This window comes from Vicia villosa, linkage group LG5 (assembly GCF_029867415.1).
Source record: "Vicia villosa cultivar HV-30 ecotype Madison, WI linkage group LG5, Vvil1.0, whole genome shotgun sequence".
NCBI lineage: Eukaryota > Viridiplantae > Streptophyta > Magnoliopsida > Fabales > Fabaceae > Vicia > Vicia villosa.
In genome coordinates this window covers 35,807,420-35,824,197 of record NC_081184.1, presented here as the reverse complement: position 1 = coordinate 35,824,197, position 16,778 = coordinate 35,807,420, and the positions used below count along the sequence as shown (strand labels likewise).

General features: G+C 34.7%; 2 protein-coding genes across 2 annotated transcripts; both read left to right on the top strand.

The window, feature by feature from the left end:
* Window positions 1-1,293: 1,293 nt before the first annotated feature.
* LOC131604510 (uncharacterized) lies at window positions 1,294-3,526 on the top strand. Its single transcript, XM_058876945.1, has 9 exons — window positions 1,294-1,431; window positions 1,512-1,779; window positions 1,869-1,916; window positions 2,249-2,339; window positions 2,419-2,575; window positions 2,681-2,838; window positions 2,943-3,063; window positions 3,145-3,315; window positions 3,416-3,526. Exons 1-9 carry the CDS (start codon window positions 1,294-1,296, stop codon window positions 3,524-3,526), a joined length of 1,263 nt encoding a protein of 420 aa, XP_058732928.1.
* Window positions 3,527-4,786: 1,260 nt separating this feature from the next.
* On the top strand, window positions 4,787-10,081 carry LOC131604509 (uncharacterized). Its single transcript, XM_058876944.1, has 9 exons — window positions 4,787-5,240; window positions 5,339-5,765; window positions 5,847-6,763; window positions 6,851-7,882; window positions 7,958-8,053; window positions 8,199-8,417; window positions 8,509-8,894; window positions 9,015-9,423; window positions 9,504-10,081. Exons 1-9 carry the CDS (start codon window positions 4,787-4,789, stop codon window positions 10,079-10,081), a joined length of 4,518 nt encoding a protein of 1,505 aa, XP_058732927.1.
* The last annotated feature ends 6,697 nt before the right edge of the window (window positions 10,082-16,778 follow it).

Here is a 16,778-nt window from a genome sequence, read left to right as displayed (position 1 = left end):
CAAAACTCTATGACTCAATGCATTTGGTACCAATTCTGAATTCTCAAGTTCATTCGCTCCCGATACACATCATAGGAATGAAGCACACCAAAAATCATTACCATCACTATAGCACTACAAGAAAAATGCCTCCTAGCGACATGATGTTGTGACGTGGGGAAAATGTGGCATAAAAAGTGTGGTTGCGACGTGAAAAGCACGTCACTATAATTTTTTCATATTTAATAATCAAAACTAAAATATTGTCAGAGAATACTTTTTTAAAAAAGGGGTTGTGACGTTGGGACCACGTCGCAACACTTAAAATAGAAACAAAATCTGTAACCTACATATAGGGTGGAAAACTTAAAATTTTCAAATTTCTAATTCTGACGTGTATAGCACGTCGCAACATTTTCAGAGGGAAAAAATATACACTTGACTTGACTGGGTGCCGATAATGGCAGGGAGAAGAAGTAAATACATATGCTTTTTTTGACCGTTGAGCATATTGCGACGTGGAAGGCACGTGTGTAAAGTGCGGCGTGAGTCCCACGTCGCTAATTATGACTTTTGCCAGGTCATGGCACATGGTGGTAGTTGGGAAAGTAAATGCCGTTTACCGTTGGGTGGGTTACGACGTAGATGACATGTCAGAAAATAGCGACGGGAAAGGCACGTCGGTCAAACAATTAATTAATTGACTGTTAGAAGATTTGCGACGTGGGTTTCACTTGGGAAAGCTGTGGCATGAGTCTCATGTCGCTGTTAATCTTATATAAACCCTCTTCAACGTTTCCATAACTCAGAAAATTTTCATTACTCATAATTCTCTCCTTCCTCCCCTCACGTTTCTCTCCTTCTTCCCCTCACAGTTCTCACTATTGCTCTTCTTCCATTAACCATTTCCTTTTTTTTTCTTCCATTACAATCTATAATATAAGAAAGTTCTATCTTTTTGAACTTTTTATGTGGTGCTGCCAAGTGGCTTAGTCTGAGAGTAGAAATTGTTTCTTCTTGATGCGCCATGTGTACTTTTGATGATTTATGAAGGTATGTTGTTCCATATTCCACTATTGATGTCTCACAAAATTGGCATTAAGGTAGTTTTGTCCATGCATCTTCTATGCTCCATAATTATGTGTTACAAGCAGAACTTAATGAGGACTTTATATGCTTCTTTCCATTCAGCTTCAGCATCGGTTATGGTTATGTAATGAAGAGTGTAATGAAGAGTTTGTAACTCCTACATGGTTTTGTTATTTATAGTATTGGTTAGCTACACTTTTCTGCAGTATCATACTAGTGTTCAATATGGCAAGACCATTAGCAAAAATATGTGACATCAATGACACCAAAGAACTTTGGAAAGTTTCTGTTCGTGTGCACCACAAATGGACAGTTGTTTCGAACAAGAGGGAGCATTTTGAGATGATTTTTGTTGATGTATTGGTAATGAAGTGATTTCTTTGGTTGTTTTTTCGTATATTGTTTTTGGTTTGTTGTATGTCTGATTTTAATTTTTTTTCCAGGGTGGTGACATACATGTTGTTGTTCCTGCACCGCATGTATCTCTATTTTCTGAAAAAATTGTCTTGGATCATAGTTACACTGTTTCCAATTTTAAGGTTCAGGCTAATGTTGCGGTTTTCAGACCTTCGTCTCATAAGTTTATGTTGAAGTTTACTGCTGGCACAACGGTTACGGATGATAACAACGCGGATATACCTCCAAAGCCGCTGGTGTTTACTAAATTTACTGATATAATAAACGGCAACTTTAACAAGGATGTGCTAATAGGTAGAATATTTTACCGGTATTCTGTTTTACTGGATTTGTTTTTTATGTGTTGTTTCATTTTAAGGTTTTTTTGGATGTATGTGTTTTAGATGTCATTGGTATGGTGGAAAGTATTGGGTATTCTCAGACCACATCAGGTGCCCGGAAATAGCAAATTAACATGATGCTGCGTGACGGGGGGTTTGTATTTATATTTATTGTATAATTTATCAAACATATCTTATGTGACTATGTAGATGACATGGTTTGTATTGTTTCTTCAGTGAGAATACTATCAATTGCACGCTTTGGGAATCCTATGCTGAATAATTCATGAAGTTCAAGCAGGAGCACGAAGATGATTCTGGGCCTATTTTTGTCATGATCCAATATGCTAAAGTCAAGGAACAGGATTAGTAATTGATCAAGTTTGGTGTTTGATATCCTTGTATTTTGATATAGAAAGTTATGTAACATTCTATTTGTATAGGAAAGTTTCCACTGTCCGTGACAAACACGTTTAATCTTATCGTGCTTGGTCTGAATACTGATTTGTTGCCGATGAAAGAGTTTATAGAAAGGTATGCTCCCTGGATTTTCTCTTGTGTGGTTTTCCTTTTTATGCAATGTCATTGTTACATTACTGTCTTCCTTTTACAGCTTTCCGAAGGATTCCATGATTACGTTGTCTGGCCAGGAGGGTTCCAATTCCCAGCTTTCGGCACAGAACTCTGAAAATCAACAGTTGACTCCTGTTCAGAAATTGCTTTCAAAGGCTGTTGTAATGCCTATTGGGGATATCATAAAACTTAGAACTGTATGTTTGGAAGTTGTTGGGCATTTATTCTAATTTAGTATATATTGCCATTTTTCCGTTGCATTTGACTGTGTATCGTATTATCTTTTGGTTCCATAATTGCAGATTACATTTTGTGCGGCTGTTGGAGAAACTAAAATGTTGGTGTCCTCTCCGTATGGTTGGTATTATCGTGGTTGTCATGCTTGCTCATGTATTGCGCGTGGTGACAGAGCTCCGTTTGAGTGTGAGGCTGGACATTTCACTGAGGCAGAGATTTTTAGGTTGACATACTTGTCACATGTTTTATGTTATTTCATTTATATGTGTGATCGTCAAGGTACTGAACATGACCTTTTTATGTGCTCTATGTATACTGCCAATGTAGGTATAAGATTGAGATTGAAGTTACTCATGTCGGGAATAGCTGTAACTTTCTATTTTGGGACCGAGAGTGTGAGTTACTTTTGGGATTGTCTGCTTCTCAGATGCGTCATACAATGATTAAGGTATTTTCGTTTACATACTGTTGGAAAAACATAGACAATTATGCCAGACTTAACTGATCTTTTCCTTGCATTCTCCTACAGGCTGGCATTCACGATCCCTTGGAATTCCCACTGGCATTGGATCAGATGTTGGATTGCAAGATGGCTTTCAAAGTTAAGTGGCAATCACGATGGAAGAATGCCTCGGTCGTTATGCTATTGAAGAATGACCCTTTTGTGAAAGAGCTTGCTGATCAATTTGACACAGATGAAGTATTTGAATTTAATCTTTGCATGTCTTATGCAACTTAAATCATTATAAACTGACTTTGCGCATATTATGATTTTTTAATATCTTTCTAATGATTTGTAGATGAAACAACCTGGTGTTGAAGCAACGACCACTGTTCGATCCGAACCTAATTTTGTCGTCGTAAGGACGTTTACTGTAGTGAAATGTACTCCACTTTTAATGTACTGTTGAATATTAATATTGTGTGATGTTTGTTCACTTAAGTAACAGGATCTTGATGTGAGTTCGACGCACAACACAGATCCACTTACTCCTACTGGAAAAAGACACTTTCCAGGCGCATAAAGCGAGTCAACAACCTCAGATGCCACATGTGATGGAGAACTTTCATCAAACAAGCTCAAGAAAATTATAAAAATAGAGAAGATAGATTAGTAGTTCCTGCATAATTTTATGTATGTTTTGGTGTGTTTTTGTTTTATGGTGTGGACATGTTTTATTTCCTTTCCACTTTATTTGTTTTTTGTTTGTATTGCCGCATAAACAAATCAAACTTGTAAGTCTGTTTCTTTTGGTTTGTTAACAACTATGTAATTTTATTTCTGTTATCTTAATATAAGACTTTTCTGGTTTTTCTTAATCATTTATTCAACTGCTATGATATACTTTGTTTTTTACTCATCTCCAATATTCAAACTAGCATTACATGCTATTGTAAAAACATATTGTCAAAACTAATAACAACCACAATTTGCAATATTGGTTACAACAACACAGGTAAAAGACACATACAACCTTATTCAAAAGTTACTAACATGAAAATGAACTTGCAATTTTAGTAAGAAGTCAACACAACTAACATGCACCGATCAAATGCTCCGTTGAATGTCATAAACGTATTAAAAAGTTCCTAACATGAAATGGAACTTGCAATTATGCTGAGAAATCAACACAGCTAACATGCACCGACCAAATGCTCCGTTGAATGTTATAAATAATAAAAATTAATATATTTGCGCATATGACATTGTATGTATTCTCTTAAATTTGTTGACATTTATCTGAGCACCTGTGGCAATTGGATTGAATAGGATCACCTACTGATTTAAATAAAGGTACACATGAGAGTTAGAAATATGTTAATGTCCATTCATGTTCTCATTAATAAGGACTGTTATAATAGGTAATATAAAAATTGTACATAACGTTTTGAAATTATAATGACAAGACCTTCCATTTGCATTGTATAAAGTATATAGCAGATAATGCTTCACTTATTGCCTCATCCCAATCAACTTTCCAACATACCCCATTAATATTATATTTGTTTGTTTCATAACAACTGTTATCACTTGAGTAATGTGAATCCATACAGTTTTATATTGTAGAATCCATACAGTTTAATATTGTAATTGGAATTGATCTATATAATTGGTCCACTCATATTCTTCTTAGAACTACTTACTAGCATCGTAGCTATCTTTAGGAAATATGCTAGAAACTAATGAACAAACCAGTCATACTAACTCTTCTATTGCTAGACAAAGTAGAAGACTTAGAATGAAGGAGAAGAGAGATGCACAATGCACTGAATCAGATCATTCTCAAAACTTGGTAGATAAAACTGATGTAAGTGATGCAAGGAAGAAAAGAAGGCTGATATTGCAAAATAAGAAATCATCATGTGGTCATCCCAGCAGTGCCCCATCCCCAAGTACAGTCTCCCCAGTTTCTATTCCAAATGTACAAGATAGAGCTCATTCAATTGATGCTCGCAAGAAAAGAAGGCTTATATTGGAAAATAGGAAGTTTTCTATCATAGAACCTGAAACACAATATTCCCAAGTGCCACTGTCTAACTCCGAGGATGATTGCAGCTCATCCAATACTTCAGACTCTGAGGATGATATGGAACAAGCACCCTTAGCAGATTCAAACTTACAAGGTAATGTTACAAAGAATAAACATTTCAACGGCATATCAAATATTTAGATCACAAATGTCACTTATTAATTTCTAAATCAGCAAAATATTCTGATATAGGGGATCAAATATGGGAATGTACATATTGTCATGCACACATGTGGCTTCAAGAACGTGCCAGTAAAACCAAAAAGGGACATGTTCCAACATTCCATCGTTGTTGTCGCGGTGGTAAAATTGTTGTACCTTTACTTGAAGAGCCACCGCCACTGTTGAGACATCTGGTGTTTAATAAAACATCTACCGAGAGCAAAAATTATCGAAATAATATTAGAACATACAACTCAATGTTTTCGTTTACTTCTCCTGGAATGAAATTTGACACCACATATTCAAAGAAAGGAGGACCACCAACTTTGAGACTGCACGGTCAAACCTGTCATCGAATAGGTACTCTACTACCAAAAACTGGAGACCGTCCGCAATATGCTCAGCTATATATTTCTGACATAGATAATGAAGTTACTAATAGAATGAAGTGTTTCAGGTATTTCTAATATTCCACAAATAGTTCATTTCTTCGTGATTGTTACCTATATTTATTTTTAACGTCGCATAAAATGCGCAGAGACAATACTGAAATTGACAAGAACACTGTTCATAATTTGAAGATCATGTTAGATGAGTTCAATATTCATGCTAAAGTTTTTAGAATGGCGAGGGATGTCCTGGACGATAATGCATTCTTAGACTTAAACCTGAGGGTTATATGTGATAGACCTGAGGATGGACGCGTGTATAACAGACCAACGGTTTCAGAAGTTGCTGCACTAATTGTGGGAGACATTGATTCTGCTTGTAATAGGGACATTATTATTCAAGCACGCAACGGTGGTTTGCAACGTATTGATGAGTTTCATCCAGCATATTTGGCATATCAATACCCTCTCATATTTGTGTATGGTGGAGATGGTTATATGAAAAATATATTGCATAGATATCGCCACGAAACTGAGGTTACCCGACAAAATCGTCAGAGCATCAAGGACTGGCTTTCATACAGGTTACAAAACCGTAGCGAGGAGGCAAAAACTTTGCTACACTCACGCCGTCTGTTTCAACAGTTCTTGGTCGATGGTTATTGTACGATGGAATCTGAAAGGCTGAACTGGTTGCGAAATAATCAATCAAAATTAAGAGTGGGAAAATATAACAGGTTGACAGATGAATGCAATAACGATGATGGCAGACAACAACAAAAACGGGGAAAGCGAGTTGTCTTGCCGTCATCTTTTGTTGGGGGAAAAAGATGTATGGATCAACTGTATTTTGACGGAATGGCAATTTCAAGTAGATTGGGTTTTCCAGACCTATTCATTACATTTACTTGGAATCCAACATGGCCCGAAATTATCCGTGCCTTGTCCGAAACTGGGTTACAACCGCACGATCGACCAGATATTATTACTAAAGTCTTCAAAATCAAGTTTGACGAACTCATTGCATATATAACAAAAAAGCGTGTTCTAGGGAAAGTTTTGGCATGTAAGTATGCTTTTTTATGTTCTTTTAAGTAATTAACATCTTCTTCCTAAATTGAAATTACATATTAACTAATTGGTACATTTATAGTTATGTACACTATTGAATTTCATAAGAGGGGATTGCCACACGTATATATTTTGATTTTCTTACATTCTCAGAGCAAATACCCCACACCATCGGACATTGACAACATCATCTGTGCTGAAATACCAGACCCTGCTGTTCATCCGAGGTTGTATGCGTTGGTTAAATCTAACATGATGCACGGGCCATGTGGAGTGGCGCGCACGACATCAACCTGTATGAAAAATGGTAAATGCTCTAAATACTTTCCAAAGAAGTTTAACGAGGAAACTATTGTTGATGCAGAAGGTTATCCCCTCTATAGGAGAAGATCAAAAACCCACATTATTGAAAAAAATGGTATCACATTGGACAACCGTCATGTGGTACCTTATAACAAAAGATTTCTCCTCAAATATAACGCACATATAAACATAGAATGGTGTAACCAGAGCACTTCAATCAAATATCTTTTCAAATACATTAGCAAAGGCTATGACAGAATAACAGCTTCGGTGTCAACCAACAACAATGAACCGGTTGATGAAATAAAACAATACTTAGATTGCAGATATATCTCACCATGTGAAGCATGCTGGAGAATTTACTCCTTTCACATTCATGGTAGAAGACCGGCAGTTGAACGTATGTTTTATCACCTGGTAGGCGAAAAGGCTGTTTACTACACTGATCACGATCGAATGGAAAATGTTTTGGAGAATGCAAGTGTTACTGATTCCATGTTTACTGGTTGGCTATCTGCAAACTCAAAGTATACTGAGGCACAGTCACTCACTTATGGTCAATTTGTATCTAAATTTGTTTACCACAAAAAAGAAAGGGAGTGGAGGCCCCGCAAAAAGGGATTCACCATTGGGAGATTGATATGGGTTCCACCAACAACAGGTGAACTTTTTTACCTGTGGATGATGTTGACGGTAGCCAAGCGACCAAAAAGTTATGAAGAAATTCGCAAGGTCGGTAATAACCAGTATGAAGCATTTAGAGATGCATGCTTCGCCTTGGGATTTCTGGAAGATGACAAAGAATATATTGGTGCTCCCAAATAGGCTAGTGAATGGGGCTATGGACATTTTGTCCGAAAACTATTTGTGGTGATGCTATTGTTAGGCGCTGTTAATCGCCCAACACACGTTTGGAAGGATTCATGGCAGCTATTATCTGATGGTGTCCTACATGCTCAAAGGCAATTGGCTTTAAATACAGGTTTTTAAGAGTTTAAATTTAAACAATATATACTAAATTATTGTTGCAGTTATATTATCTATCTATCTATATATATAATTACAACCAAATTGATCTCTTCTATTAGCCAATGCCTAACTTTCTTCTTTATAATGTTGAAAAACAGAATTGGTTCTCACAGAAGCCGAATTGCAAAATTTGACCCTGATTGAAATCGAAAAGCTGCTTCAAGAAAATAAAAGGACACTAAAAGATTTCAAACCAATCCCTTATCCAGATGGATATGTTCTGCAACAATTAGGTAATAGACTGATATATGACGAACGCAATTATGACATTGCAAAAACAAAGACAGAATTCACAAATCTCTTTGGTGGACTTACAGGTAAACCATTGATAATATTATTAACTATATTTTATAATACTACTGTTTGTTTGGTTGATCGTTTAGAGATTCGTAATAACTATATCGGTAGTTATGCTATTGAAGAAACCCAATTTTGTGAAAGACCTTACTGATCACCTTGACCCAAATGAACAAAGAGCTATGTATCAAAAAATTATGCGCGCAGTTGAGTCGCAGAATGGTGCAGTCTTCTTCCTACATGGTTACGGTGGGACCGGTAAGACATACATGTGGAGAACACTGGCGGCAGCATTAAGGTCGAAGCATGATATATGTCTGACAGTTGCAACCAGTGGTATAACGTCATTATTGTTGCCAGGAGGTCGAACTGCATATTCAAAATTTAAGATACCAGTGCCAACGCTAGATAATTCTACTTGTAAAATTGAGTACAATGATGATGTGGGAGACCTTCTTAGACAAACTAAACTAATTATTTGGGATGAGGCTCCAATGGTACACAAGCATACTTTTGAAGCACTTGATAGAACGCTCAGAGACGTAATGTCTAAATACGGTAACTCAAAGGAGATGTTTGGTTGAAAAGTTGTTGTTTTTGGAGGTGATTTCAGGCAGATTTTACCTGTTGTCCCTCGAGGAAGCCGTTCGGATATTGTACATTCTGCCATAAATGCGTCTTACATATGGAATTATGTTCAAGTGTTAACATTAACCAAAAACACGCGCCTGCAATCCGGTCTGACCCAAAATGATAAAAATGAAATGCAACAGTTTTCGGAATGGTTGTTAAGAATTGGCGAAGGAAAAGTATCTGAGCCCAATGACGGTGTGACAGATTTTGAAGTTCCACCTGACCTGTTGATAACACAATTCGAAGACCCAATCGTCGCAATTGTTGATGCTACATATCCTGACTTTATTCACAATTTTCATTCAATCCAATACCTTAAGGATCGAGCAATTCTGGCTTCAACATTAGAAATTGTGGAACAAATAAACAATCATATCCTTGACTTAATCCCAGGTCTACATCTCTCTCACTACCCTTTACGAAAATCAACTTTTCAGATTAATTTCACTTAACTCATTATATTCTTCATACAGGAGACATGCGGGATTACTACAGCTCCAATTCTGTTGATAAGTCCGAAATCAATGACGACACAGTGGTAAATATCCTAACTCCAAAATTTCTCAGTTCCCTCCGTACATCTGGTTTGCCTACCCATCATTTAAAGTTAAAGGTTGGAACACCAATTATGCTCATGAGGAATATTGATCAGTCAGAAGGACTATGTAATGGAACAAGGTTGATAGTAACAAAATTGGGGACACATGTTATTGAAGCTTCGATAATAGCTGGAAAGAGCTGTGGCAATCAGGTTTACATCCCACGAATGGATATGTCACCTTCCCAATCACCATGGCCGTTCAAGCTCAACAGAAGACAGTTCCCCATTATACTGTCATATGCCATGACAATTAACAAATCCCAAGGACAGTCTTTGGATACTGTTGGTCTATACCTACCAAGGGATGTTTTTACACATGGACAAATATATGTTGCACTATCAAGAGTGACAACAAAACAAGGAATCAAGATATTAATACATGATCAACATGCCAAAGTTAAAACAACAACTACAAATGTAGTTTACAAGGAGATCTTCGACAATATATAATTCCTGTATTTGTTGCTTTTATTATGCTGATTCTTAAATTTCAATCCCTTTTAAGGTTTACTGACAGATAAACACTAAAAAACGTCAAAAGCAATTATAGTGATAGCTGCCAGTTACTGCAATATACTATCCTGGAAACCTATAAACGTAACATATTGCACAACGACATTGGGCATCAACTCTAAATACAATACATTCACCGACATCGATTTTATGACATCTACAAAACATATCCCACCCAGGACCTAACTCCATATTGTAAGGATCATGAATGTTTGACAGTTTCATTGTTGTGGACATACCGCTGTCCCCACACAAAACAAGGGCTTCATACCCACAACTTCCCAAGATTCTTGCAGTATTTAACCCCAACTTCTGCAATACAAACACAAACTGTTAAATCACACAATTACTTCATTAAACCTTAACCCAAAAAACTGAAAAGTATTAGAATAAGTTACTAAACTAATTTTCCCTCATTTAATGAAGACTGAGAAATTGTAACAACAAACAAATGAATGTTGTCATCAAATGTGTATCGGCTGTGAAAGTACGGTAAATCCACCCAATCTCCCACTTCTTTAAACTAGTTTATTCCAAAATTATTGTCCCCATAATAACCAAATTCAACAATAACGCCCGCAGGAAAAGCATAATATGCTTCTAACAAGCACCACCCACTTATTATCATCGGATGATCGCCAACTTTATTAAAGATCAACTCATGGGGGACACCTTGGTTGTTGAGCACTGTCCAACCTTTGTTTAATTCGTCATCGTAATTCAGTGTGAATTCTGGATCAATTTCAAAATACATCTTGAAATTTACAATACTTAATTTATGAGTGGAGATAATTTTAACATAATAAACAACATAAAACCAATGCTTAACTATTTACTCAGGAAACTACTGTACATACCTGTGAACATACTTTCACAATTAAAAAACAATCAATCTGTCTGGAATGAATGAGAGTTCCTGTTTTATCCATTTAGTAGAAACCAAAGACACAACTTGTGTTTGTATGATACTCAAAACACTGCAAACTATTCCTGTTTCAATCAGGTTTTTTGTCTATTTATAGAACAACAAACATATATGGTATCAATATTGTAACATTCCCATTTAATTTCGGTTATAAACATTCATTAAAAACTATCTTATAAAACACATCTATTAATATAATAACCACACAATAAACTTAATATTACATAAAAAATATTATAGGACTTATCCAACAACTGACATGAAACATAAAGAAACGTGTTAAAATTACATCAAGCTTCGAACAACATAAAACAAACACAACCCCACGACTAATACATAACTATTGTCACACCATCATTACTAAAACTATCATTACATAACACACTCATATTTCAACTGCCATCTTGCTCTTTAATTTAACCACAATTATCCACACCGGGATCGGTTAACCACTGCCACAGCTACCATTTGTGTCCCAGGTTGCACTGATGAACAAGGTTTGTCGTAGATTACAAATCTCAGCCGATCACCATCTTGAATGCCTCCTTCCTTCACAAAATCGCACCAACCCTTCCAAAGATATCTCTCAACGCAATACTCCCTCTTGGAATAATGAAGCTCACACTTGAATACCCTTTTGAAGTCAGAATCACGAAACAAGACGCGCGTATAGTGCTTGTCCAAGCAGTTGTGGACGACTTCTTGAGGAAATTGCTGCAACAATGGCATATAATCTATCATCTTTAACCATACAACTTAAATAGAAGTAGAGGAAATTCATAAACCAGAATGTTTGAAAAAACTTAACCCAAACATAACTAACTTAATATACTTACAAGCACATTCTCAGAAGCTACTTTAACAGAATCAATAACCTTACACCAGGAATAGTATTTGTATCCATCCTCTTCCTTCGTATCAATGGATTCCACCCTCCTGCTCCTCTTTTCTTTTGCATTCATAACAGGAGAAAACCTCGTGTTAGCCACATCTCCACTCGCCAAACTGTTATCATGTTTCCCATCAGTGGATCTTTCAACGACAACCTCTTTCCCAGTTATTTGGCTCCATAAACGAGCATTTCTTCTACGACCACTGCCAGCCGTCCCATTCACCTCACTCCCAATGTTCAGCATTTCCCAACTTCTCTTCCATTCTTTCTGAATCCGCCTCTCCTCCAACACCCTCTTTATGAGAACTTCATTTTTCAGCATATCCCATGTTTCTTCAAATTCCATCTTTGCTGCATTCCTGCTAAACAAAGACTATTCAGAATCAGTATATAATTTCTAATAAAACGTGAATCATCGATTGAACATGCAAATAGAAATATCAAATCGTGTATCAACATTAGCTGATTATCCCGTCTACATTACAAATCAAATTTACACGCAGGAAATCACCTTCCACCAGAAATCATTGAACTGTTCTCACCCATTTCACTCATTCCTCAACCAAACTTCTGAAAAACTAGTCGTAAAATCTTTGAGGGCATAAACCTTATATTAAAAACCGAAACAACGTAACGTATAGAAACCAACAAAACGTTTCCTACGTCATAAGAAGTAATATATTACTCTATTCATCACTAATGACACTAAAAGCCCATTACTACTCACACCTGACCATTCCTCTATTACAACCACCGAAATACTTAATGTGATAATTCTTTTCAATAGAAACTTAATTCCAAACGTTAAACGTTATGTTAAAACTAATAAACACACCAATAAATAACTACAACAATATAAAAATCTTTAGAACATAAAAATAATTCCCAAACTAACAAATTATCTTTCCAATGTTAGGTCAATAAAAATATCACAGATAAATGTAATAGTATTATTAGAACTTCTTTTTATATTACTCAAGAACAATAATCTATCGGAACTTCAGTAAATAATATAATTCATTCAAAACAAAAACACTACCATAAGGATAACACATGTATCTTATCATTTAATACAAAAAAAACTTCATTCACAATTGTTATATGATTGTTCACGGGAAGATAAAAAAAAAACATAAACTTCCCCTGTATCACACCAAAAATTAACAACTATAAAACCAACCATACTGTTCAAGCCATACATATTACCAAAAAACTAAACACAGTCAATATTACAAGTCCAAATCCAAAACACCCTACCCCTTGACCAACGTAACATATAGCCGTCTCGGAGGAGTCTCTATGGTGAACCACAAGGTATCTCCAGTTTGGACATCCCTATTCTTCACATACTCGTGCATCCTCCACCCATAAATTTTTCCCTCTTAAACGCCTTTTTGTTTCGCATTGACCATCCAATCTCCAAATAATAACTCCTCCGAGTATCTTCATCTATAAGCTCAATGCCTCTTTGATTCCACAGCAGATAGTGTTTTGAAACACAGGCAGGAAAAGACTGCAATGAAAACATATAATTGTAAAATCATTGACCGTATCTATTATATCATAACACATATAAACTCACAGTACTAAAGTATTACCTGCACATTAGTCTGCATGCTCTGTCCGTCTTTAACCTCAACCTTCCAACTGTGGTAAAAATCATATCCTTCATCCCCTAACTCATCACTCTCCGAATCAGAGCTACGGTCATCGACACAAGGATCCTTCAATAATTTGACAACTTTCATCTGATTTACACTATATTTTTCAAACAGACCTTCATACTCCTCATGTGAGCTAACATATTTGGAGTATCATCAAAAACATTAATGACGGTCTTTCAAATTAACAAAATAAATGTCCTAAAACAGAATACTTACACAAATTTAGCCTTCCTCGATTTGGCCTTTAAACCCTCTCCGGCAACAGTCTCACCACTTCCCTGCCCGCCATCGGCTTCTAAATAACTACATATGAAAAACAATCACGATAACATAAATACAATATCAAAACATACAAAAACACAGAAAATAGGAACCCTTTAAATTCAAAACTCACTAATTTAAAATGATTTACCAGTTGAAATCACCAGGTGCGGATGTATGGACGTCTGATTTGCCAACAACAACAACAGCTTCTCCTTCCTTATTCATTGCGATGTCATCACCGCCATCCTTAGTATTATCAACACAAATAGGTTCCACAATAGAGCAAAAATCTTCAAAGGAGATCGACTTAGACCTCTTCCCAGTCTTCTCCTCAAGCTCTTCCTCATAATAAAGGTAGTCATCATATAGTTGTTTTAATTTGGAATCATACATACTGACAACCTTCTTAGATGAGCAACTGCATGCATACCAAACATTATTAGCAATGTGATTCAAGCAACTAGATAATTGGTAAATCTACAAAAACAACAAAACCACACAAATGGGTACCAAACAAAAACAATGCATGAACAACTACCAGATTCTAATACCTATTATAATTCACAACACCCACCACACAAATGGGTACCAAACAAAAATAATGCATGAACAACTACCATATTCTAATACCGATTATATATTACAGACCTTCTAAAACTAACAGGAAAAACAAAATCGAGAACCAAAACACACATGCAAGAAGAAAGATGAAGTGTCACTGTTAGAAATGGAAAAAACACCATAGAAGTACCTTTCATCTTCCACTTTGCGATCGGACCTCGCCATTGTTGTGCTCTGCGAAGTAGTAAGCAAAACGGTTCCAAAATGACAAACAACCTAGGAACCTTCTATTTCGGAAGTACTTCTAAAGTCTGTAAACAAAAGAGACAAAATGCAGTGTACCACTACTGACTCTTGGTATCCTATTATGTTTCCAAAAACTTTCTATAACTGTTGGGATTCATTAAATATATTATTTAACAATTATAACACACGTGATATATTTGTGATGCATGGACCCTTCATCATGTAGACAAACAATTATAACAACATATTTACATTTTTGGTACACAAATTAATATTTTACACAATAAATTATTATTACCAGGATTAAATACAATTAAAAAAAATGGAAGCTTAATAGGTATGCATAATCCAAATATATTCAAAGAAATATTTATCAAACCCTCAAAAATATTTACAAAAATTTTAGGTAGACAAATAATTATTAATTGACCCAAATGACACGGCACCAACACGTACCCGTGCGCATGCACGGGTATCGCACTAGTTTCTATAAAGATATGATACTTTTATAATATTCTTTTAGCTGTATTTTTTATTTTCTTCAAATATTATTTATACTAATTTAGTTATTTAATTTCTGTTAATTTTTTTTCTTTAAGGATTGAAAAATATTGAAGAGATTTAAAGAAAGATTGGACAAAAAAGATTAAAGAAGAGGTATTTTTGTAATTTTAATTTTGATATATTGCTTAGATTGTTGCTTGATTTTTAGATGTTATATTTTTTTGTTTTAAAATTTCACAAATTAATTTTAAACAAATATATATATATATATATATATATATATATATATATATATATATATATATATATATATATATATATATATATATATATATATATATTATAAAACAGAATACATATTATATTATTAAGACAACATAATATATGTTATTTAATGATAAAAAATAGTTAATATTAATTTGTTTTGAAATATTATATTTTTTATTTTGTAAAATTTCTTATTAGGTAAAATGAAATAATAGTTAATATTAGTTAATATAATTTATATTATATATTTTTCACCTGGAACCAGCTACTCGCACCCAATCCTCCATAGGATTGAGGCTCACCAAAAGCAGACCACTGTCCAAACACCATACTACATGATTTATGAATGACATGCAAAAACAACAACAACACGTACAATGACTTTCACCTTAACCAATGCACCACACTAAAATAGTCACCGATCATATATTCATGCATTACAAGCATTTAACATTAGTATTGTAGCAACACATCATGTAGAACCTTACACCATTAACACATTCATTACACTATAACATACAAATTATACACCATTTATCACCGAACAACAACATCTGACACTTTCAAGTTCTCAAACTTATTTTTAAATTATGAGTATGTTTGTTTCAGCTTAAAAAAATGAATTTTTTCTTTGTATTTTTAAAAATAGATTTTATAAAATGTTTTCTAAAATATTACAAGTTTTTTTGTATTCATTTTTTCTAAAATGAAACACTAATTGTGACATCCTATAACATAAACATACATTATTGAAGGCCAAAACCTAGTTAAAATCACAACTTTTTCAAAAAGTTGTATTTCAAAAATGATTTTTATGAAAATCTATTTGAAATAGCTTCAAAATTAAGTGATTGTTTGAAATTTTGATATCAATTTTTTTTCATAAATAAATGAAATACCTAAAATCGTATTTTAAAAATAACTATTCAAACCGAATTTTCATTTAAAGTTTTTATAAAAAAATTCTTTATAAAATTTTTTCACACAAAATTATGTAACACTATAAAAATCATTTTAAAAAAAAGTCAAAACAAACGGTCCTAAATTACACTGCGTTAGTTTCTCAACTCTTCAAACGAGGATAATCATGAAAAATAATGAGAAATTCTTTGGCCACCTCCCTATCTTCTAGTCCACCTCTGGTGAAAACCCCATTATACCCCTGACTTCGGAAATGAACTTCCGAAATGCATGAAAAAGGTGTTTCCGGAAGTTCATCTCCGAAAGCGCCTTTTTTTTTGAAAAAAATGTCTTATTTCGGAAGTTCATTTCCGAAACTACAATTTCGGAAATGAACTTCCGAAATAAAAC

Coding starts and splice junctions, on each gene's coding strand:
- LOC131604510 (XM_058876945.1), top strand. CDS start 1,294: ATGGCAAGACCATTAGCAAAAATATGTGACATCAATGACACCAAAGAA. Junction 2,839..2,942: donor ACTGAGGCAGAGATTTTTAG/GTTGACATACTT, acceptor CTGCCAATGTAG/GTATAAGATTGAGATTGAAG. Junction 3,316..3,415: donor ATCAATTTGACACAGATGAA/GTATTTGAATTT, acceptor AATGATTTGTAG/ATGAAACAACCTGGTGTTGA.
- LOC131604509 (XM_058876944.1), top strand. CDS start 4,787: ATGCTAGAAACTAATGAACAAACCAGTCATACTAACTCTTCTATTGCT. Junction 6,764..6,850: donor TCTAGGGAAAGTTTTGGCAT/GTAAGTATGCTT, acceptor GTACATTTATAG/TTATGTACACTATTGAATTT. Junction 8,054..8,198: donor GCAATTGGCTTTAAATACAG/GTTTTTAAGAGT, acceptor GTTGAAAAACAG/AATTGGTTCTCACAGAAGCC.